This window comes from Empidonax traillii, unplaced genomic scaffold (assembly GCF_003031625.1).
Source record: "Empidonax traillii isolate 1590-97213 ecotype Southwest subspecies unplaced genomic scaffold, ASM303162v1 scaffold601:size890739, whole genome shotgun sequence".
Taxonomy (NCBI): domain Eukaryota; kingdom Metazoa; phylum Chordata; class Aves; order Passeriformes; family Tyrannidae; genus Empidonax; species Empidonax traillii.
The window spans coordinates 489818-512706 of NW_020955794.1; the positions used below are offsets into that span (position 1 = coordinate 489818).

General features: G+C 42.6%; 1 protein-coding gene across 2 annotated transcripts in view; it reads left to right on the top strand.

The window, feature by feature from the left end:
- Positions 1-22889, top strand: part of ITPR2 (inositol 1,4,5-trisphosphate receptor type 2) — a 206391-nt gene that overhangs the window by 72619 nt on the left and 110883 nt on the right. For both annotated transcript variants that reach the window (XM_027898520.1, XM_027898521.1), the window contains 7 exons: positions 2600-2851; positions 4261-4386; positions 8920-9048; positions 9634-9754; positions 19060-19250; positions 19477-19619; positions 21135-21243. In XM_027898520.1, the coding sequence (XP_027754321.1) occupies positions 2600-2851; positions 4261-4386; positions 8920-9048; positions 9634-9754; positions 19060-19250; positions 19477-19619; positions 21135-21243 (1071 nt within the window). The remainder of the gene's footprint in view (positions 1-2599; positions 2852-4260; positions 4387-8919; positions 9049-9633; positions 9755-19059; positions 19251-19476; positions 19620-21134; positions 21244-22889) is intronic.

The window sequence follows — 22889 nt, forward strand, 5'->3', positions numbered from 1 at the left end:
TCCACCAAAGCTTCTTGTAGGTTTTTACTTCCTCATCCAACAGAATTTTTAGATTTTTCTCAATTTAAACGTATTTTGTTGTTGCCCTACAACAGCACAAAGATAAATTGTCATATTACATTTTCAAGCTGGCTGCATGATTTGAAAGTAGAAATGAACTTGTCATTCACATCATGAGTCCTGCAGGAATTTGCTGGGGGGGGAGGGAGCGAATTTCGATGAAAGAGGGTAAGATGATGATCTGTTTTTAAAAAAAAAAAGTAGGAAATTACAGCTAAGGAATTATGATTTGTCAGAGAAGGATGCCAACAGTGAAATTTGGGCAGTGCATGACTGACAACCCAATACAAAGGGAACAGTGCAGCCAAATGGTTGGAACTTGCCACAGAGCCAGGAGAGTTCCTCAGCAGAGAACTGAGATTTTGTGACCTTAGACAAGTGGTGTAGCTTTTTTTGTGCCTCCAGATGGGGCACATAAACAATTTACCACAGGACAAGACAGAGCATGACTGTACAGCATGCCTCAGCCCCTCCTGTGTTTTCTTTCACCCACAGGTAGTATATTGTGGCTCTTTCCTGGGAGGGAGGGATGAACCGACCGTATTTACATGTTTTAGGAAGTGCACTGTCATAAATTACATTGAACATTCCCAACCTGGCTTATTCACTTGTTCTCCTCTCCTTGCTCTCCACGTCTGTGGAGTGCTAGTAATGATGTTTACCGACCCGAAAGGTTCCTTAGGGCACTTTTTCTCATTACAAGCCTTCTTTGAGGTTCCTGCAAGAACCATGCCTGTCAGTGCAAACATTATTACAGAAGGGAAAGCAGAGTTTACTGCTCAACCAGATCAATGTGGCAGCAGGGTTATCTATTACCTGTAGTATTCTGGAATAATATATCACAAAGCATCAACAGCTGCTCCAATGACCAGCCTTTATTATACTTCTATGGAGTTCTTAACTTGTTAAAAATATGCTTTAGTGGAAGAAAATGCTGCTGGTTTGTTTTTGTTTTTATTTTCCCCTGTCACTGATAAATATTTATTTATCATTGATAAATGTCAAGCAATACTGATACAGAGTAGGTCTGGACTGGACATAGGAGTGTAACTCTAGAGAGTTGTCATCATTTTCCATGTGCAAAAGGTACCCAAGTGGAAAAAAACTATGGGAATGTGGTGAACTACTTAATAGAAAGTGACAGAGATTGTACCTTCCCAGAGGGTTCGGTGTGTATTTTTTTATTATTATTTTGTCCTAAGAGCACAATGTCAAACATCAATATTAAAAAGCTAGTTCAATTTTCCAACACTTTGAATGCTTGTATTTTCCCTTTTTTATTTTGCCATTGAGTGCAATGAAACTAATGGGTCCCTGTACTGTCTCCTTCCTCTTTCCCAAGCTCTCGTCCCTTTGAAAACTTTTCCTGTACTGTGGATTGTCCAGAAAAATGTCTGAAAAGTCATGTTTTAGAAACCCAATGAGAAATAGGAATTGCAGGAAAGACTGAATTCACAATTCATTCCAGCAAAATGCCAAAGTACAAATAAGCAAGAAAGGGGGAAACCACAAACAGAAAAGTTGAGAATTCAGAATTTGAAATGTTGAAACTCTGGGAAATGTAACGGAATGTTTCTTGACTTCTCTTTCTGGGAGACTAATTTTCATTCCTGCTCTTGCTGCTTTCCCACCCTTGAACTCGGTAAGATGGCTTTTCATGCCACGTATGGATTAGATGTGTCAAGTGCCTAATTCACAGAATATGTGGTGCTGCCAGGCTGTATTTTGTGTGCTAGGAAAGGCTCATGGGAGTTTATTTTCACCCACACTATGCTTAAAGGGAAAAAGGGATGGAGAGAGGGCAGGACTCCTGCCCTGTCCCAGCTCTGCTGGAGCTCGTGGAGCAGCGCTGGCAGTGGGATCTGGATCCCCTGGAGATGAGCAGTGCAGCTGTAGCAGGATCAAATGTTTATCACATACACCGCTTTGCTGTTAAATGGAAGTGCTGACATGACAATGTCCTGACCCACCTGTCACATTTGCATGGGCTGGGGAGAATCGTCCTTTATTTCTGATGCTGAGCAAGGTGGGAGGAAAGGTGGGTTCCACTCTGGGTGAGCCACAGGCTTTTTGTGAGAGGCAGCGTGCCTGTCTATAAAACAGGGATAATTATGCATCCTGGCCTCACAGCAGGAGGGAAGAGTAATTAATTAACTTCAACAAACACTGAGAATGTAGGAATAGTAAGGATGGCAGACTGACTCAGGTAAAACAGAGCTCCATAGAAATTAAACCTCCCATTCACCTTGCATTAGCTCGCTCCTTGGTGAGTTATTCCAGGTGGGCACATGTGTGGATGAGAGCAGAAGTTTGGATATTCTTTTGGAACGTGCATTTGGAGAGCCACCCCAAAGTGAGTTTGGTTTGGTCGTTGGGGTGGTGGTTCTTTTTGCTAGGCACTCTTTGCATTCCTAAAGATAGAATGAAATAAGAAATTAAGAAAATCATAGAATCGCTTGGGTTGGAAAAGACCTTTTAAGATCACTCAGCCCAAAATTACTGCGGTGCAGGGTGCTTAAAACTGTGATACGTCTTTCAGCTGATAAATGGCGGTGAAGATGTGTTGATATTCTACAACGACCGAGCGTCGTTCCCAGTCCTGCTCCAGATGATGTGTTCGGAGCGAGACCGAGCCGACGAGAGCGGGCCTTTGGCGTATCACGTCACGCTGGTGGAGCTGCTGGCAGCTTGTACAGAGGGAAAGAACGTGTACACAGAGATCAAGTGCAATTCCCTGCTGCCACTGGATGATATAGTGAGGGTGGTGACCCACGATGACTGCATTCCTGAGGTAGGACTCACGGCATGGCGAAGCAGACGTGGCGTTTTTTTTAGGCACTTGAGGTTTTGTTGTTTACTGACACGTTGAATATTTGCACAGAAAATGGGCTGGAAACAGGGTGAGAAAGGATAAGACAGTGTTTTCTTCAGCAGAAAATTCCTTGTCCCTTATGCTCTGGTTGTCAGCCCTTCAGGCCACACACCTTGTTTTGTTTTCCTGGCTGTGTCCAGTCACTGTCAGAGTTTAATGCTCTCCTACCTTCTGGCTGTAGCTGGGAAGACCCAGCTGAGTGGCTGGTGAAGGCAGCATTTCGTTGCTGCCTGAATTTGTTGGAAATGAAGTCAGTGAAGAGTTTGAGGTGAAACGCCATTTTATTGAATTTAATTGCAGTCCAGCAAATGTTTTTACTCGCTGCATGTGGAGGCACAATTCTGTAGCTGCTACCTGTCACACTTCAGTAGGGCTGGGATATTATTTGATGGAAAAATGGGACTCACAGCAGCTGAACTGGGACCTGCAGGCGTTGAAACTCTCTCTGTGCCGTGGAAAAGTCCCCTTGTGATCAACTGATTCTTATATTAAAAAGAAAAATGTTTGATTTTGCTCAGAAGTTCCTCCTAACATTCATTTCAACAGATTATAATTAAATAAAAAAAAAAACAAACGAATGAAACCTGAAGGTCTGATCTGAGTTTTCTCCTGACTGCATTAAACATACACAACTATCTCGTCTCCTTTGACTGTGACAGGAAATTTCCAGTGCATCTGCATATGTTTGTATTTAATCTATACATTTCAGGCTCTGGCTGTCCATTTTTATGCTGTGTGCAAAGCAGACTTACAATGCTGGAGAGCAGTGCAACTGCAGTCCTCCTCTGAAACCTTGTGCTGCTCTTGCTGCAGTCCCAGTGCTCCACAACCTTTTCTCTTTCATTTAGATCCCAAAGTGCTGCATTAGCACTGTGGGAAGACAGGGACTGCAGTCCCAGCTCTGCCAGAGACTTTTTATTTTATATTTGGCAAGCCCTGTCACAAGGCATCAACCCACCACAGTCTACCCAGCAAGTGCAGGGGTGTCCTGCATTTTGACAGCTCCTGGATTTGGAGCCAGACCCTTCTAGCCTTAATATCGTATTAAATATCAGAATTATTATTGGGTTGTTTCATGGGGGTTTAGTCATCAGAGTGAAAATGTTTGCAAAACCTCTTCATTTTTCTTCATGTGATCTCTCAGTGAGTCCATTAAGTCATGTGCTACCGTGCTTCTCCTTAAATCTTCAGTACCAAACATACACATTATTGTGGTTATTAATGTTTGTTGGCACTGGAAGGATCATCTTTAGTGTTCGGTATTTTCGCAGATAAAATTGTTTTTACTGTTCTGTTTTATACTGATTGTGTTTCTGTTGTTCCTGCAGGTGAAAATTGCCTATGTTAATTTTGTTAACCACTGTTACGTGGACACTGAAGTGGAAATGAAAGAAATCTATGCCAGTAACCATATCTGGAAGCTATTTGAGAACTTCCTTGTTGACATGGCAAGGGTGAGCTTCACAACATGTTAAATGTATTTGGTGAAGTTATTTTATTTTGCTGACTATTTTTATTCACGGTTGACAATAGGCTAAGAGTGGTTTGTTGTTTTTATCATCACTTAACCTGTTAATTACTAGCAGTCTTCTCTTTCTAAAAGGGCAGATTTCTCTTTCCTTCCAGAAAAATAAACTGAGTGCAGGTACAGGGCTGAGAGCCTTTACATCTTTTGAGAGCACGTGTTACATGTCACTAAAACAAACCCCCACATCTGTAATCTCTTCCTTCATTTTGTTGTTCCAGTGAGGATCGGGGATCAAGGTGTTCTTTGGCTTATGTTCCCTCTTTAATCTCACTTCTGCCACAGGTTTTTGGTGGCTGCTGGGCTGTATTTGATCCTTGATGCTGGACAGTGTTTTGGAGATGTTACAGAGCATGTTGTGATAGCAGATGCCTATCTTTTTCCACTCTGTGGTCCATTACATTTTATAATACTGAAGTTCTCACTTCTTGCATTCTTCACTTTGTTGAAACAAAGAAAAAAAAAAGGTTAAAGAATCTCAATTCACTCCTGCAGCTGACATGCACCCCAAAGTAATAGTGTGCCACAAAATAATTTCTATGAGACCTGTTGGGAGAAAATACCATGAATTCTGGCTAAAAGAAGAGTGCTGCAAACAGTTGTGCTCTGTGATAGGCACTGGGAGCTGTTCATTGCTCTGTGAAACTTAGAAGTGGTTGGGTTTTTTCTTTCCTTTCTTTTTTTTTTCCCGTGAGCAGGTTAAGGCAGGGATGTTTGTGCTCTCTCTTTCTGCTGGTAGCCATTTTCAGCAGTAATTAGTCCTCGACAAACCCTGTTTTCTTGCTGTTTGTCTTGCCTCTGTGGATGTGTTATAAAGTGAAAGCCCTTCTGGACAAACCAACCTCTGCTGAAAATTAAGATCAGAAACATCCTTGGAGAGGGGCATTCTGACTTTTAACCTTGCTGGTTTTACCCCCAGAAGTATTTTCTCCTGTTTAATTCCCTTTCTGAGTCGCCTTTTCCTGACGCGTCCTGACCCTGACCCTCCAAACAGACCATCCCCTCCTCCCCAGCCCTTGAACGTGACCAATTTTCTGTGCCCTTGAGCTACAAACAGACGTGTAAAAAGAGGGCTCTGTCCACATTTCCCCTCCTGAGCCTGGAGACAAACTGCACTGTGCTAAACGATGCACAGGGTTGTCCTGATGGCAGCAAACACCGGGCTGGCTTTCACATTCCCTTCTCACGAGAGAAATTAGACTCCAGGTCTTCAGAGGTGAACACTGAGTGTGTGATTAGCACTGTATTTTGTGTGCAGGTGCTGTTGGTGTGCAGGTGCTGCTGGGTGGCCAAAAAGCAGTTTTATTTTGCTCTCCTGCAAAGCCCTCGGGGCAGATGCCTAATTAGTCCTCTTTATTTCCTGGTTAATGGCTAAAAGAGCTATGAGAGCATGTCAGAAGTGCTCTGGCCTGTCCTGCTCTCCAGCCAGCTCCCCGTGTACAGCCGTATTTTCCAGGTTATTGAGTGTATTTGTTCAGGTTTGGTGTTCTGGAGCCCAGACAGAGCCCATGTGTTATAAATACATCAGCGTTCTGTAGCTATCAGGACAGTTAGAAGGCTGTCAGCCTCATGAAAGATGTTACAATAGCTTTCAAAGCATTTAGAAAAAGAGCCCTTTGATCCTCTGTGTTCCAGTGAGCTAAAAGGGATGCTTTTGCATGGGGGAAGGGGAAATGCTTTTCTTTCAGCTGCTACAAATGCCTGTCAGTGGGTGAGTTTGTGAGCTTTGAGCCTGAGTCTGTTATTAGAGCACTAAGGTGAAAGACAGAGTGTGTTATCCTCAGGTTAGATTCCTTTTGGGGTTTTATATATATATATAGTTATGTATTAAAAAAAAAACCAAAAAAACCCACGAATTTTTTTAGACTGTTTCTGGATTGAGGAAGGAAATATTTAGCCCCCAACTGTCATTTTTCTTTCAACAATGTGATACATTGCAAAGCAGGCACGAGGCGGATTCGTGCGTAAATTGGGTTTGCCAAAAGCAGTCGCTCTTTCAAACACACCCTGTTCCTGCAGCTTCTGCCAACCTACTTTCTCCTGTGTGTGACTTTGCAGCGCTGCGCTGAGCAAAGTGGGTGCTTCTGCTGCTGAAGGAAAGGCTTCCCTTTCCTGCGTGTGGCCCAGCCTGTAAGTCAGCAGCTGTGTAGTCTGAGCAGGATTAAAGGAAGAACCAGGATCTGACAGCTGTAAAGACACCCTGGCTTTCACTGCAGAATTTTTCTGAAGTGTTATTCATCTGAGTTTCGGTCCCAAAGCCTCTTAAGGGGCTTTTTAAACGCTGTTTTCTCAATCCTCATCTCCATTTCATGCATTTCAGGGGTGGTTTTCTTCCACGGAGAAAGATCTTACGGTCCCCAAAGGGCAGAGGGATGAGAACAAATGAGAGGATTTCCAAATTGCTTCTGCGCTGGGAATTTTTCAGACCGCTGTTGGAGCAGAGTGGCATCCCCACACACATGGCTCTGCTTTTCAGGCAACTGAAAGGGGAAAGCTTAGAAGTGTTTTGGAATTTAGTTCTGGTGATTTCTGAATTCTCCGTGCTAGCAGTGCACAGCTCCCTGTCTTCCCGTTGGGATTGCAAGTGCTGAGCCTCAGAGCTGCTGGTTCCAGCCAGAACTGGCATGCAGATGAATTAAAAGCAGAAGAACTTTGAGAGGTTTTTAGTTCTATGATCTCTCATTTTGTTATTGTTGTTGTTGAGACAAGTTTTGATCATTAACTGAATCATCGTGAGGACTGGGGGTGATAGCGGTGTCACGCTTTCCCCAAAACCCAAGGGCTGAAGAGTTTGCTCTTTCAGTTTAGCCACTGCTGCTTCTCTGACCAAAATCTTTCCTTTCCTGAGGTGATAAAAAATGCACTATATGGAGGCATGACTTGTGTGACACATTTTAGATGAGCAGACAAGCAAAGCTCCTCGAGATGCCTCATTTCTCTAGGTCTCAAGGTGTCTCTGCTTATTCCTCTGCCTACCACATGACAGTGCTTGTGTGTTAGAGCCAAGGTGCTTCTGTGTTCCCTGAACACGAGTGCTTTGGGATGTCACATCAGTAACCTTCCCTAAAACATTTCCTGGTGAAATTGCTGTCCTGTAGCCTCCAAGTGTGACAGTGGCAACGTGTAATTAGAGAGAATCTTTGCCCCGTGTGAGATTCAGGTGCTGTGGGTTATCTTCCTGCTTCTGTCACCAACTTTTTCTCTGTGACCTTAAGCAACTCACTCAGCTTCTCTGGACTTCAGTGCAGTGGTAAGTGTGTACCACTCAGCTTCGTGGCTGTGTGTTAAGGGCACAGAAAGTAATGCAATGCTCCCCCAGGAGTCTGTGCACAAAATAAATTCTGCTTTTGCATAGGTCCCCCAGAACGCTGCAGTCGTCTTTGGCGAAAGAGAAAACAACTTTGCCTTCGTTCCTTGTCAAACGTGACTAGAACTGCTTATTTAAAGGCTGTTTAAAAAAGACACAGTGTGACTACAGCCTGTACTCTTGATTTGTCCAGTCTTGCCTTTCTCACTGTGTTTGACTCTCTGTAGACTCCTTTCAGTACTCTGTACAATGACGTATGCAAAGTCAACGTGACCCTGTGTGGATGTTCACAAGTGCTGAAGAGAAATAAAGGAAATACTGAAGGATGTAATCCACCCCAGTAATTTTTTTCCTTTCTTTAAGTGTGACATCTTTATGTAGCAACAAACTTTTAGTGTTGCACCGAAGGGAGTCTTCAGGAATCTTTTGTACAAACCTTCCCACGTCCTCCCACCATTTAATCATCGTTCTGTGCTCCAGAGTTGTCCTGGTACCATCCATTCCCTTCTTTCATTGTTTTAGCTTGGCTTTTGTATTGTCCCCCTGTGGCTTCCCTAAGTAATGCTGCCTGTCTTGCAGTACAATCCTAAAGGCTGCTGTATTGACTATGCTCTTTCCTTTCTTTACCTCTTTTTAAACATTTTTCCTGAAAAAAACGTTTAAATTTTTCCTGCTTCGCCTTTGCCACCCAGTCGTGGTGAGTAATTGTAAAGAGAAGTTAAACATTGCATGAAATCTTTCTAACCTCAGTTGTTTATGTCTCATCTGTCTCTAAAGCTTCTTCCAACCAGCCCCACAATGGGAGGAAAGGTCCATTTTCTTCTTGAATCTGTCTAAATGTGTAAGTGGCTTGCAGTGTGCTGCTTTAGGGGGATCTTTTCTTCATGGTGTGGGAAAGAACAGCCAGCCAGCCAGAAAGAGCTAGTCCAGAAGAGAAAAGGGTATTCAAAAGACAGTGTGGACCTCCATGAAGAAACATAAGCTCTCCCAAATAGAGCTTGAGCGCTAAGATAGTCATCCCTGAAAGAATTTACATTTAAAAAATTCGGGTTTATATTAAGAAGAAATATCAGATGTGTTGTAATAAATACAAGACAGTAAAACTTGCTCATTGAAAAGAACTAAATCCCCTTGTTTCCTCCTTCTTCCCTTCAGGTTTGCAACACGACCACGGATCGTAAACATGCAGACACATCTCTGGAGAAATATGTCACTGAGCCTGTAATGAACATTGTGAGTGGCTTCTTCAATTCTCCATTTTCAGACAACAGCACCAGCCTCCAGGTAAGGAAAAGAGACACAGACAAATATGTTATTCGGTTCTTTAATGAGATGCCTTCTGTTCCCTGCATAGGAATGCTGTATCTTTTCATCCTCCTTTAATGTCTCTGTCCCCTCTCATGCCACTGACTAGCAGCTTAATTCCTCTTTAAAACACTCAATTTAATCACTTACATCTCTGAACCAGCAGCCAGCTCAGTGTGGTCAGATTTACATCTGGCTCTTGTTGAATTCATTAGAGGGGGATCCTTGCAGAATAATGGCCTGTGTCTGTATTTGTGTGAGAAAAGTGCTGAGTCCCCTGACAGAAGGGACACATACCTGAGAACTGGGAAGATTCCCCTGTCCTTCTTGCTCTCTCTTGTGTTTGCCTGTCAGTCTGAGGACAAACTGCGTGATTTGGCCTTTTTTAGAGGTGCAGCATTGATTTGTGTTTCCACCAGTCCTAAACTTCAAAGAGAATTTTAATGGAGCTGTGACATCAGTCTATAAGCTAAAAACCCCTTGGTTTATGTTGTGTCAGACCCTATGGCAGCTGTGGGGAGATCCTGAAGGGTAAAAATTCCGTGTTTATCTCTTTGTTTTCAGACACACCAGCCTGTTTTTATTCAGCTGCTGCAGTCTGCTTTTAGAATTTACAACTGTACCTGGCCAAACCCAACGCAGAAAGCCTCAGTGGAGTCGTGTATCAAGACTTTGGCTGAAGTGGGTAGGTGCCAGGTTTTGCTTTTGATCATTGTTCTTCACGTTTTAGAGTTCAGGCTTGAGGTTTACCAGGGTTTAATTTGACTCTACCCTTCTGGAGTTGTGATTTCAGAAATCCCACTTTCTGAGGCCGAATTCTTCCTTCTTTTTGTAACCCACTCAAATCTGTCTCATCAAATAGGGTTGTTAAGGTGAAACCTGTAGGTCAGAGAGATGAACTAGCCAAGTGAGTGATGATTGCACTTTCAGTCATCAGTTTTAATTTCATGGTTGAATCTTTTGATGATTTTGACTTTTCAGTATCAAGCAAGTTAAGATATTAAAACACAACATAAGCAAAGGTGTTCCTGTCCATGAGGTGGACATGAGATGATCCTTAAGGTCCCTTCCAATCCAGACCATTCTGTGATTCCACGAGAAACTGGGCCATTTTCAGTCGTGCTGGGCTGCATTTGCACAAGCTGTTGTAAGGAGCAATTGTGTACTGGAGAACACCCATCATTTTTCTCTTCAGTTCCTGGGAGATGCATTAATATTGTCAGGCAGTCCTGGGCTTGTTCAGATTTTGTCCCATCAAGGAGATGGGGATTGAAAACTTCTTATCTTACAGTAAAAAATATTCTTCACCAGTACATGGCTAAGAGTGGCAAAAGTTCATTCTGTTAAATTTCTGTAAATACAGTTTTAAGTTTTCTGCCATGACAGAAGAAAAGGGTTATTCAGAATAGTTTCTAAAAGTCAGTGATGCTGATTACTAAGGTTCAACTCAGTGTGAATGAAAATCTGAGTAAGAGGCAGAGATACATAGGAACTGGCTAAATTCTATTGTTGATACCTTTTTTAAAAAGTATTAATAAGTAATGATAAAACAACAGGAGAGAGTCCCTTAGCCATCTGCAGCATCTGTGGCATTGTAACAATAAACTCTAAATTTAGGTTTTTGGAATAGCTTTACAGAAGTATCATTTAATATTTCAGCCAAAACATCTCATTAACTTTTTTTGTGTGAGTGAGAATAAGCAGTTACCTAAAAACTTCAGCAACCTTCAATTCTTTTATTTGTTGTGCAAATGATTTAATTATGGATCCATCTGGCAAGAGAACTTTGGAAGTTAAAGACATTTTATTTCCTTTATGCTGCAGCTACTGCAGTCTCCCATACAGCTCCATCCCTACAGATCCTTGCTTGTGTGTTCAACACTTATGTCCTTGCCCTTCTCTGGCAGTTCTGGAAGCAGTCATCAATAAATCACTTCCTTTGGGAGTCTGGAGAAAGGGGGAAAGAAGTAGGGCAGGTGAGAGTATTTTTGAGACCCAAGCACACCCTCTTGTGCTCCTAAACAGCTCAGTGTCTTCATTTCTCTAGAGCTGCACCTCAAATCAAATTCTAGCTCAGAGAGGTCGCTGTGTTGTCTCACCAAGATGAGGGCATTTGGAGACTCCTGAGCATGGGTTTATTTTCCATTTGGCTCCGTGCCTGCAGCACACAGCTGATTTCAGCATGAAAAATTCACAGCAAATTACAGCTGTCCAGAGCTCTGGTGATTTACGGATGAGTCAGGCCCAGGGTCTCGCTGCGCTTTCTCTTCTCCCATGTGCTAGGGCAAGAGGAAATAGCCTCAAGCTGCACCAGGGGACGTTTAGATTGGATATTAGGAAACATTTCTTCATGGAAAGGGTTGTCAGGCGTTGGAACAGGCTGCCCAGGAAAGTGGTTGAGTCACCAACCCTGGAGGTATTTGAAGGGTGTGCAGATGTGGCACTCAGGGATTGATTTAGTGGTGGACTTGGCACTGTTAGGTTACTGGTTGGACTCTATCTTAAAGGTCTTTTCCAACCTAAGTGATTCTGTAGTGGTGATACAGCCAACCTGAAATCGTCCCCATATCAGCCTGACAGGGAAACCATGGGGTCCCCTTAAGGGAAGGCAGATCCAGCTTTATGGCCAGGTGTGCCAGCATGGGAAAGGGCTGCTGGTGGTGGGAAGTCTCCTAGAGGAGCCAAGGGGAAAGCCCTACAGCATGTCATGGCTGATATAGCTGGATTCTTCTTCACATGTGTGACTTGCTTCCCTCTTTGGTTTTAGAATTTCTACCTCCGCTACAGTCCTTTCTGTCATTCCATTTTATGGAGGTGTTTTACAGCTGGTGTTTTATAAATAAGCTCTTGTGCTGTCCTGTGGGTCCAGCCTCTTTCTTGCTGCTCTGGCTTCCCACCCCTGGGACCCCAGGCCGTGCCTTGGGCGCTCTCAGGCGTGGCAGAGCAGAGCTGTCGCTGAAGGGCATCGCCCCGTGCCCTCCTTTGGGAGCCCCCAGCAGCAGGGCAGGGAGGCTGGGCAACCCCTGGGACTGCAGTGGGCTGGCAGCCTCAGAGCTGCTCCCTGAAAGCACATGCCAGCAGCCACACTGCTGATTTCCTTGCCCATGTTATCGTAATCATCAGGGATTCATCATTAGTGGCAAAGTCGAGCACGGCAAAAGTGCGTCGTGTTAGAAAATTGCCGCGTGTTTTTATTTAGTGTTTTATTTTGACAGTGCAGAAAGGGAGTGGAAGGGAAGAGGTGAGGGGGGTTGGTTTCCCAAAGAGCAAGTTAGCAGGAGAAGAAGTAGAAGGTGATTTGAGAAACACCCTTGTGCAAAAGTTCGGCTCTTGAGTGGAGATTTTAACTGCTGGTGATGCTCAGTATTTTTAGGCACAGTGTCAAACGTGTCTTGACTGGGCTGATTGAGCAGTCCTGCCCTTTTTTTGTGGCAATATTTGGAAAAACTGCCCCAGCTGGGGGTACCAGAGGCTTTTAGAGTTGAGGACCTTCTGTGATTGGGTGTTCCACCACCCAAAATGGTGCTTGGCTTTGAGAAGCCAGAGGTATCTTCCATGGCAAAAGCAGCCTTCTTGTGCCTCTTTTGCTGGCTGTGTATGTGGACCAGGTTTGGATTTTGGCTAGGCATCTATAAGCACCCTTCTGCCCTTTTTATTTTCCTCTTCTGACTTGAGAGTCGGACAGCTTTAATGTTCAGGCCTTCATGTTTCACAGCAGGACTTAAAAAAAAAAAAAAACAACCTAAAACAAAAACAGTGAAGAGATTTTGCCTAAATCAGAGAGATGTGGAGTACTGGACAGATTTATAGCAGGCACCAAAGACTTCTGATGGAACACAAGTGCAGTATGGAGTTGAAAGAACAAACATGATTTTTTTTGGTGTGTGTTGCTGTGTCATTGCCCTGGATTTAGAAATGAATCTCAGGAGGAAGAAAGCGCATCCACAGATTTCCCAAGATACCAAAGATCCATATAATGTTGCACTTTTAAAAAGACCCATTTCAGAGTAAGTTTAAGCATTTATTTTGCTCAGTGCTTACTACTTTGTTGCTGGCAGGTGGATGCAACTATTGCCTCCAGAGCTTAACATCATTCCATCTGCCTTCTGATGAGCACTGTAAGAATGTGCATTATCTTCCAGGACAGCAAAATGACACGTTGCAGAAGACTTTTTTTTTTTTTTCCTGATATCCCTGGTACTTCAACTCCACTTGACCACCAGGGAAAAAACTGCATGAGCTTTTCAAGCTTCACTTGCTGCTTTGTCTCCAGGTAGTTTCCTGCCTCCAGTTCAGCAGGAAGCGCAGTTCCTCTTCCTCAGCAGACTCCTCTGTGGCTCCAAGCTGGATATCCAAGACTGGTATCCAACATGGACACCAATGTGCACCCGTTTTTTTATTGCCCAGTAAACATTTGGCCTCCTGGCATGAATAGAAACACCTGGGAAATAATATACGTGTATTAATGTGTCTGGTTCTTGTGGATTTCTGAGGCAGGTTATCACAGTAATGAGAATTAACACGAGACATATATCACTTTTGGTTTTTTCTCTGTTATTACATAGGACTGAGCTTTTGCTTGAAAATGCAGTCCAAAAAAAATGAATGATCAAAACAGCTCTGATAAAACAGTGGCAAATGCAAAACGTTTAAAAGGTTCCCAGACCTTTGTGAAAACCGAGAAACTAAGACATCTAACCATTTAATTTATTTGAAATGAATTCTTTATCAGTTCCTGCATTTTATAGTCTTCCTGCATTTTATAGTCTTTGCAAGGTTGGGAAGGCTTGGAGGCATCTCGGTGTTTGCATTTTAAACCATCTACTTTCCATTTATGGAAGGATTGGGGAATATCACCTGCCCTCACACCTAAAGTTTGTATATCTTAAATTGCATATCCTAAACTGTATTGGAGCAGGGTCTGTCTTTCAGGGCATGAAAAGAGAACTGTCTTTGCTTCTCAATTAAGTGGTGATTCCTTTATCTTCACCTTGGAGCACCGGTTTTCTGTTACAAGGGCAAATGCAGTTGTGTTATCCTCTTTCTTGTCTCTGTAGTATCCATTGGCTTTTCCCACTTAGGTTTTTGTACACTGCATCTTCCCTCTGCTATTGTGTGTATCCCAAGGATGCAGCCTGTGTGTGGCTGTGCTGTGACCACCACTAATGAAATAATTGGAATTTCCCAGATGACTAAACAGTAGCAGATAGGAAACCTGCATTTTGTTAGACTGTGTTTCTTGGCAAACCCTTTATAAAAAAAACCCTGTTAGCAAGCCAAATCACGTGAGTCATTATCAGATTATATTCTAGGATGATGTGCAGGAGAGGCAAACAGAGAATCCTTGTTTCCATCCTCCAGAATTGGAGGCAAGGCATGTAAGATTGCCATTTTCCCAAAACTGGAACAGGTACAGAGGAAGCACTACTGTGATGGTCAGGGGAAAGGAGAACTGTGTTACAAGAAGGGACTGAGAAAGCCCCATGTGTTTTTCCTGCCAAAACAGAGGCCTGTGTTTTTGCTCTTTAAAAGTACTTAAGAAGATAAATAGCCACAGAGACATTTAAGCTGAAGGACAGTGTTGACCCAAAACCAACTGGACATAAATTACGGGAGGTTGTAAATAACGGAGATAAATTTAGATTGTAAATCAGAGGATTGGAACCAACTTTGGAAGGATGTCCTTGGTCAAGGGGCTGAGAGAAAATGGAGAGGGGAGGGATGGCAAGATAAGCTCCCTTCATTTTAAGTGGGGCTCCATAAATTTTCCCAAAGATATTAAAGAACATGGGTTGTCTGTAACAGAGAACAGATGGTCTGAAGGAGTAGTGAAGTCCTTTCTACTCGAGTATTTATTCCCTAATTTCAGGTCACCAATACCCCTTTTGTACAGAATCCAAAAAAACTCTCCCGTGGTTCTTCCTGACCATGCTTTTATTCCCTCTAAAGCCCCTTACTTTTCCCTGACAAATTAAAAACAGGAAACATTAAACATAAGATCTAGGTCACGTTTTATTGCTTCTTTGGAATTATCATGCATATTTTAATGCCCATATAGATGAATTTTCCTATAACAATTTTTTTTTCAGTCCTGAAAATACGTTTCTTACGCTTCCCATTTGAGTTTTAAAACCTGATTTCCATTTTCTAAAAAGCTAGACCTTCATTTTCAATTTTTAGTTCAAATAAAATAATTATCCTGTTGTTACTTTTTTGACAGCGAGAAGAATAACATTTCAGATGAAGCACATATTTTATTCTATTTTAACTGTTTGTGTTTCCCTAATTGCAAGAAAAATTCAATGATGATCTTTTTACAGGCTGATAAATATTTTAGTGTAGATTTTCCGTCGGAAACAAAAAACATCCAAGTGAAGGGTACAAGACTGGCAGGTTTATGTCTTGTCTACACAAAGCTTTTATTTCCCTTAAAAAGTCTTGCTGTCTCTAGCATTAGTGTCTCTCCATCCAAATGCATTTGTTAAGCAGTCAGCAAATGATTAAGGAGCTGGAGGGACTGATTTATGGAACAAAATTAATTGAACTAAATATGCTTCGCTCCCGTTACGTGACAACTGGGAAGTGTGGGAGAACATGATATAGCTGTCTGCAGCTACCAGAGGGGTGTAAGCAGCAAGGAGAGGAAAGGCTGAATTCACAGCCAGGCACAGCTGTGGCTTTTTCATGACCCACACCTGGTGCTGCAAGGGGTGAAACACCTGCGGGTGCCCCCAAAAACACACCCCAGGGATGGTTTGGGAAGTGCACTGGAAGAGCTGTGAGGCCACGAAAATGCTGTTGTGTTTTGTATATGTTACAAAAGGGTAATGGAGTGAAATTTAAAATGAGGGAGCACTGGGTGGAAATAGCAAGAACAGCAAGGCTCCCCACGGCAAGGTAGATTATTCCGAAGAGTGGGCTTCCAAGGAAAATTACAGGCAAGGGCCACTTCCTGGAAATCCTAAGAGCTAAACTGATGCTCAGGCAAGGAGCACAGTGAAAGGACAGCACTTCAGCAAGCATTCCTGAAATAGGTCCAATTGGGGTGCTTCTGTGCAGAGAGATACATTGCAGGTAATTTAACCAGATAACACCTCTGCCCCTTCCAGCCTTTCTGGGAGCAGCTGGATGTGCTCCTGGGGCTGCGGGGGAGTCTCGCTCGCTCGTGGAGAGAGGCTGGATGTTTAGCTACTTGATTCTCAGCATTAATGTTGAGTCCCTTTTCTTTTGAGTCCTTGCCCCAGAGTACTTTTTCATTGTTCGAACAGCAAGGGGAAGCAAAGCTGCTGATGCACTGGGTGCCCACAGCCCCATCCAGCACGGAGCAGAACGTGTTACTGCAACCTGGCTGGATTTGTCTCCTCCCATTTCCATGGGTCCCCTGTGCTTGGCTCAAGTGTGGCTCTTGCTGATGGCACAATTGGGGGATTTCCCAGCGAATTCCATTTCCTCTGGCACTGGGGAAACGGTGTTGTGTGTTCAGGGTGTAATCAGCCCTGTGCACCGTGCCCTGGGTGTAGGAATTGGGCAGTATAAAAGCTTGGGACTAGCCCTTCGCTGCAGGACAGAATTTACCTTTGCTGAAGACATCACAGAGTCACAGAATATTCTGGGTTGGACCCACAGGGATAATGGAATCCATGTTCTAGTCCATCCTGGTAGGGTATCCTGCTGGATACTTGTGGTAGCACCGTACATACAGCCATTTGCTTTTTTCCCAAGTTCACTAATCAGATGAAAGACAGAATTTTATCCCCTCTCAGCTCCTTTGTCTCCCAGCTCTAACCCTACTTTGCAAGTTTGAGTGCCGTCCAAAAGTATTTCTAAGTGGAACAAAAATAAACATGCTCTTAAATATTTGATGTTGATACTTTAGGGGAGATTGACACATTTTGAAGAGGAAAGCAGCCTACAACACCTAAATTAAAAATAAATATTTATGTTCACATTTGTTCATCAGCTTTCCAAAATGTAAAAATATGTTTCATGTTGTTTTAAATAATGAAATGTGAAACAAATGAAAGATAAACTTTCTACAAGCTGCAAAGGAACAAGAAGACAAAGGCTTTGTTTATAGCTTAGACTTCAACGGTGCCCTTTGACAACCAATACAAATCTTAATTACAAATGGAATTATACATGTAAGAACTGTTCAAAACAAAGGAGTTTTTTTTTTTTCTCTCTCTGGTTTTCTTTGTGATAGTTTTAATTAGCTGCAACTCTTTGAACAATCACAGTCCTTGACTGCTCCTTAGACACTGATGGAAGTTGTTAACTTCAAATGGCATCTATAGGACTGCAAAAGTCTGGGTTTTCCTCTGAACAGAGTGCCTCCCCATTGCTAAATTTATTCTTCAGTATATCAGGATTCTACATGCATTCCACTTAATTGAGAAGTGAGCATTGTCCAGTAGCATTCCAGTGATTGACATTAGGACACAATAAATTGGATTAATAAGCTGCAGCACCTACCCACACTGGCAGAACTTTAATGGACTTCTCTAGTAAAGTAAGCACCAACAGGGCAAATGTGTTTTGAAAAATAGCCCAGTTGGAGAATATGGAAAAAAACAATCATTAGAAATAATGGCCAGCCATCCGTGGCGTTTTCTGCATGTTAATCAGCAACCTGCCTTCAAAACAAAAGGAGAGTGGAAGGGAAAAGTCAATTTGTCTCTTCCCATCTTGACCTAAAAAAAAAAAAAAAAAAAGTTTATTTTTTTCAATTCCCTGTGGCAAACTATTTAAATGAAGGTGCCTACCAGAAGCAGAAGGTGAGATCTCTCTCTTCCATCCCAGTGGAACAGCCTAATCCAGAGGAGGCTACCCTGTACCTGTGGGAGCCATCGAAGGGATGAGGGTACCCCTGACAGAGCTCCCTTGGTGGGGAGATGCCTCACAGAAACCTTGAGCAGAACTGCAATACAGGCTGGTGCTTTTTATAAAATTCACCTTGTTTCAGAAAGGAAGACTAAAAACATCAATTATTGTTAGTCGTTATTCCAAATGAACTAGAACTGCTTCTCCATTTTGCTTCTAAGTTTTTATTAAGCATGAACTGTGCCATGGAAATGAAGTGAAATGACAAAGAATACAGAGCCTAAGCACTGGAGTGTGACCTAATCTCTCAGAGATATTTCTGCATGGATCATGGAATCACAGAATGGTTTGGGTTGGAAGGGACCTTAAATATCATCTTATTCCAACCCCCCTGCCATGGGCAGGGACACCTTCCACTAGACCAGGCTGCTCCAAGACCCACTGGTTAAATTTTTTAACTATCAGTTAAACTATCAGATGTTTATTAACTACTGGATATATTGCAGTGGCATCCAGGAATCCAGGGTCTATCAATCCTGGCAGTATAGGAAACCCAGAGAGAAGAGGAGACAGTCTTTTTCAAGTTTAATTTGTATGCACTTGGTTTCTCAAGGTCTTCACAGGAGAAATACACAGAAAAGAAGCAAAGAGCACTTGGGATAAATTGGCTAAATGTGCATATGTCCACTAGAAAGAAGGATTTTAGAATTTGCTTCTGAATAAAGTAACACTAGCTGTTGAAATAATAATGCATCTTCCTTTTTGTTACTCTTATTAATATCTCTGGATCAGGTTTTTTTTTTTTTTAAGTTAGTAAAAAAAAATTTCTGTTTAAAAAAATAAATGTATCTATAAAAATACATGCTAGAAATTATCCCCATCTCATTAAAATTGGTGCAGCTTTCTTTCTTTAACAAGATTATGGCTGATTCTACCCCTTAGGTAGAAGTAGGTAGGTAGTATCTTAGGTAACCTTATTTTTAGATATAAGGCTCCTTATTTTTAGGGTCCTTGTTTTTAAAACCCATTGAAGTGATATCCCCCTGCCCCTTAACTTCAGGAACACTCAGATTTTGCATGCCCTGACCTTCATTAGATTTTCAAGTTTTTGCCACTGTAAATGTGTCTTATTTTAACTTCTTTTTTTTTTTTTTTTTTCTCCTGGTAAAGCAAAGAACCGTGGGATTGCAATTCCAGTGGATTTGGACAGCCAGGTCAACACCTTGTTCATGAAGAGCCACTCTAACATGGTGCAGAGGGCAGCCATGGGGTGGAGAATGTCAGCCCGCAGCGGACCTCGCTTCAAAGAAGCTCTTGGTGGCCCTGCCTGGGATTACAGGAATATCATAGAAAAACTGCAGGTACAGAACCAGCAAATGGCTTGGGTAGTGGTGCCAGTGCATTTATCTCATATGTGCCAGATGTGGAGAGTGCCAGGAGTCAGACCATGGGCCTGAGAGGATCATCCAGACACTCCTGGAGCTCTGGCAGCCTTGGTGCTGTGCCCACTGCCCTGGGGAGCCTGTTCAGTGCCAACCACCCTCTGTTCTCCTGCAGCTCTGAAGGTCGTTCTCCTCTCTTCCCCAGGACGTGGTGTCCTCCTTGGAGCAGCAGTTCACCCCCATGATGCAGGCCGAGTTCTCGGTGCTGGTTGATGTGCTGCACAGTCCGGAGCTCCTTTTCCCCGAGGGGAGCGATGCCAGGATAAGATGTGGTGCTTTCATGTCCAAGTAAGTGGTGTGCAGAGGGGGCCTGTTTGCTTTGCTGGGAAGGATGACAGGGAGGTAACATTTTCAGCAGCGCTTAAACCTGATTTTCAGCAGAGACTTAAGCATGCAGGTGCCTGAGTTCACTATTGAAAACTTAAACTGAGGGGTTTTGCCACATGTTTTATATTTCTCAGCAGTTTAGGGGTCTGGAGAGGAGCAGAGAGAGAGGTTGCTTGCCTTGCTTACCTAGAAATGGGATGTTAAAAGCTTGTTAAAACTGTGGCAGGCTCAACTTCTGTTTTCTCAATGGGCTACATTTGCTATTAAGTTTTCCAAATCTACAGCATTAACTGAGACTTTCCACAGTAGAATTTTCTTCATAATGAAGCAGTGGGGGGCTCAGGGCTAGTGGTTTTTTGTTGGAGGTTTTTTTTTTGGTAGAGCAAATAGATTTTTTTTTTTTATTTTAAACTGCCAACAGTTCTTTTAAAATACAGTTCACTGGCACCCCTACCTGGTCTTGAATTATTAGATGCTTTATTTGCAGTCTGTGCATTGGAATAGAGTCTTGCAAATTTTTTATTAGTCCTCAAGTGAGATGCCCCCCCCTGCCCTTGAGAAACTGTAATTTAAACAGAGATAAAACTTGGGGGAAATGAATGCATTTGGCAGCTCTCCTGATTCCTTGGCTGTTTGCATATTCTGCAGGGGTAGCGTTATAACAATATACTTTGTATATTTGGAAAAATTAAGCTAAATTTTGGGGTTGTCCCATCTCATGCCCTCTGTCCAAACTCCTGTCCCAAGTCAGCATCAAATCATGCCTAGGGCTGATGGATGTGGCCCATGTGTTGCACAAACGTTCCTCCAGCAATGTGTGAATGAGTGCAGGGACCTGTGCATGGGCCTGCTCTGCACAGACAGAAAGACTCCTTCTAATACCCGCTTAATCTGACTAAAATCCAAACTCCTGTCACAGCCATAGCTGCAGATGGAAATGTACCCTGTTTTTCTGGCTTGTCAAGTTGTTGTGTGAGTGTAAACAAAGGTTACTTTTCATCCAAATGCCTGTATTTCTGGACAGTTCCATGAAAGGTTTTTGATGATCCTTTTGGCTGGATACCATTTGCTTATTGTATCATAAATATGTTATAACCGTGGTGGAAGTTGGAAGGTGTAAAGGTTGTAGCTTTTAAAGGTTTTGAGATGCATGGGGAGTGCTGGTTACCATTAAATGAAGGTTAAAGTAAGTCACCTTTAAATAAAGAAAGGGTGAAAATAGCAAGTTCGGATCTTAATCTGGAAACCCTCAGAAAAAGTGGATGTAGAATTCACTGTATGGGCAGTAAGATATGCAAATGACACAAAAAACACCTTGAAAGTCCCATTTCCTTTTTAATTATGATTTCTCTTGACTACTTCTATTTCCTTTCCTTGAGGAAAAATATAGTGGCAGGCAAGTTTTGCATAAAGGAATTGTAGTATGGCTTAGCAACAACGTGCAACGCTCCTCAAGGTTTAATATTTTACTTTAAGGTTGATTAACCACACAAAGAAGCTCATGGAGAAAGAAGAAAAGCTCTGCATTAAAATTCTTCAGACATTACGAGAAATGCTTGACAAGAAAACTAACTTTGCAGAAGAGGTACCGCTACCACTTTAATATTAAATATAGAACTAACAGCACGGTATTAAAATGTTGGGTGTGGGACAGTAACAGAACCTGACAAGATTTCAGTTTTGTGCATGCTTTAGAGATAACTTGGTGTCTTAGGAATGTGTGGTGAGCTAGGAAGTTAGATTGGAACAAAAGAAACTATCTGCCTTACATAGTTCTGTGTGAGGGACTGGACAAGAGTTAAGGTAAGGAAGATTAAATGAATCAGCAGTAGCAAGTATTACTATGTATGATGACTATATATTGGCTATCCTGTATTTCTGGAGACCAGTCTGCTTGTGTCACATCTGACTTTACCATAAAATCAGTGGAAATATAAGGGATTTTTAATTGCAAGTGGAGTTCTTCCCTGCTGCCTGTGGTGCCAGACTTTTGTACTCCATACGCTCCTTAATGCTCGTAAATGTGTGAAGGGAATGTGCAATGTTTAAGCAGAGCTGCCAGTTTTTGGGAAGAAGTGGCATAGTCTGTACTCTCTGAGTGTCTAATTATTTCTTGCACTTCTCTCTCCCCCCTTTTTGGCCGTTTTTCTCTTCCAAACTCAAGTTTTTCAAATACTTCTTTCGTTCTGCCTGTGCCTTTGGGTATCAGTAGCTGTGGATTGAGATTTACATGCCAGCTGTTCCTTCTGTTTGAGCCGTGCCTTCTGTGTGGTTTCCTCTTATCCGTATTTCTGGGTATTCCCCAAATCCTTTCAGTCTTATTCACCCTTAAATATGAATCACAGAGCTATTATCTAATCTCTCAGTGCTGACATCAGCCCTGCTCTACAACAAAAACAACCAGTATGAGCAGACAAAACCAACCCCATCTTCACCTCGTCAAAGAAAACTGTGGCTAGGCCTGGTCAGACAAATTCTTTTTTTAATGTCTTAACAAAAATGTCTCAGGTGAAGCAGATATGATTATTCTTAATTATTTTCACACTTATTCTAAGAGCTTTGTGGGCCCATAACACCGCTGCATCACATGGGAAAATTGATTTGCTTTCGTAACTGCACGCTTTTTGCCAAAACCCCCCAAAATAATTGCACAGACCCACCAAAAGTTAACCTCATATCGGGACTACTGGAGGGGAAAAAGGCAACAATTTCAATGTGTGACTTAAGCAAAAAAAATTGCTTGTTTTAATTGCTCTTTGTACCCTGTTGTGATGCTGATAAGGTGAGACAGAGTGAAGCCATCAGAGGGAATGCACCCCACTGGTGTGCAGGGGCTTTTCACCTCTCCAGCCCAGCTTCTCTGGAGTGGGCACAGGAGGTGTATTCCCATATTCCCTCCTCCATCTCCGTGGGGCAGGGTGGGTGGGAGAGCTCTTGGGTAAACAGAACAGTCTCCCTCGTGCTTCCTCTCGAGCCCCACTGGTTTTACACTGCAGGACGTAATGAGTCAGTGCAAACAAATAAATGAGTAAACAAGGCTTGTCTGGTTTGCAAGTGCTTCCCTGGCTTGCTGCTCTTATGAGTCATTGTTCGTGCCATGGACTTTGGAGCAGTAAAAATAGCACAATGAATAGGCTCGTGTGCGTGTTTCCCATCTTGCTGCTTTTTTTTTTTTTTTTTTTTTTGAACCGTGATCTCACTGCCCACAAAGTTATTCAACTGTGCTATGCA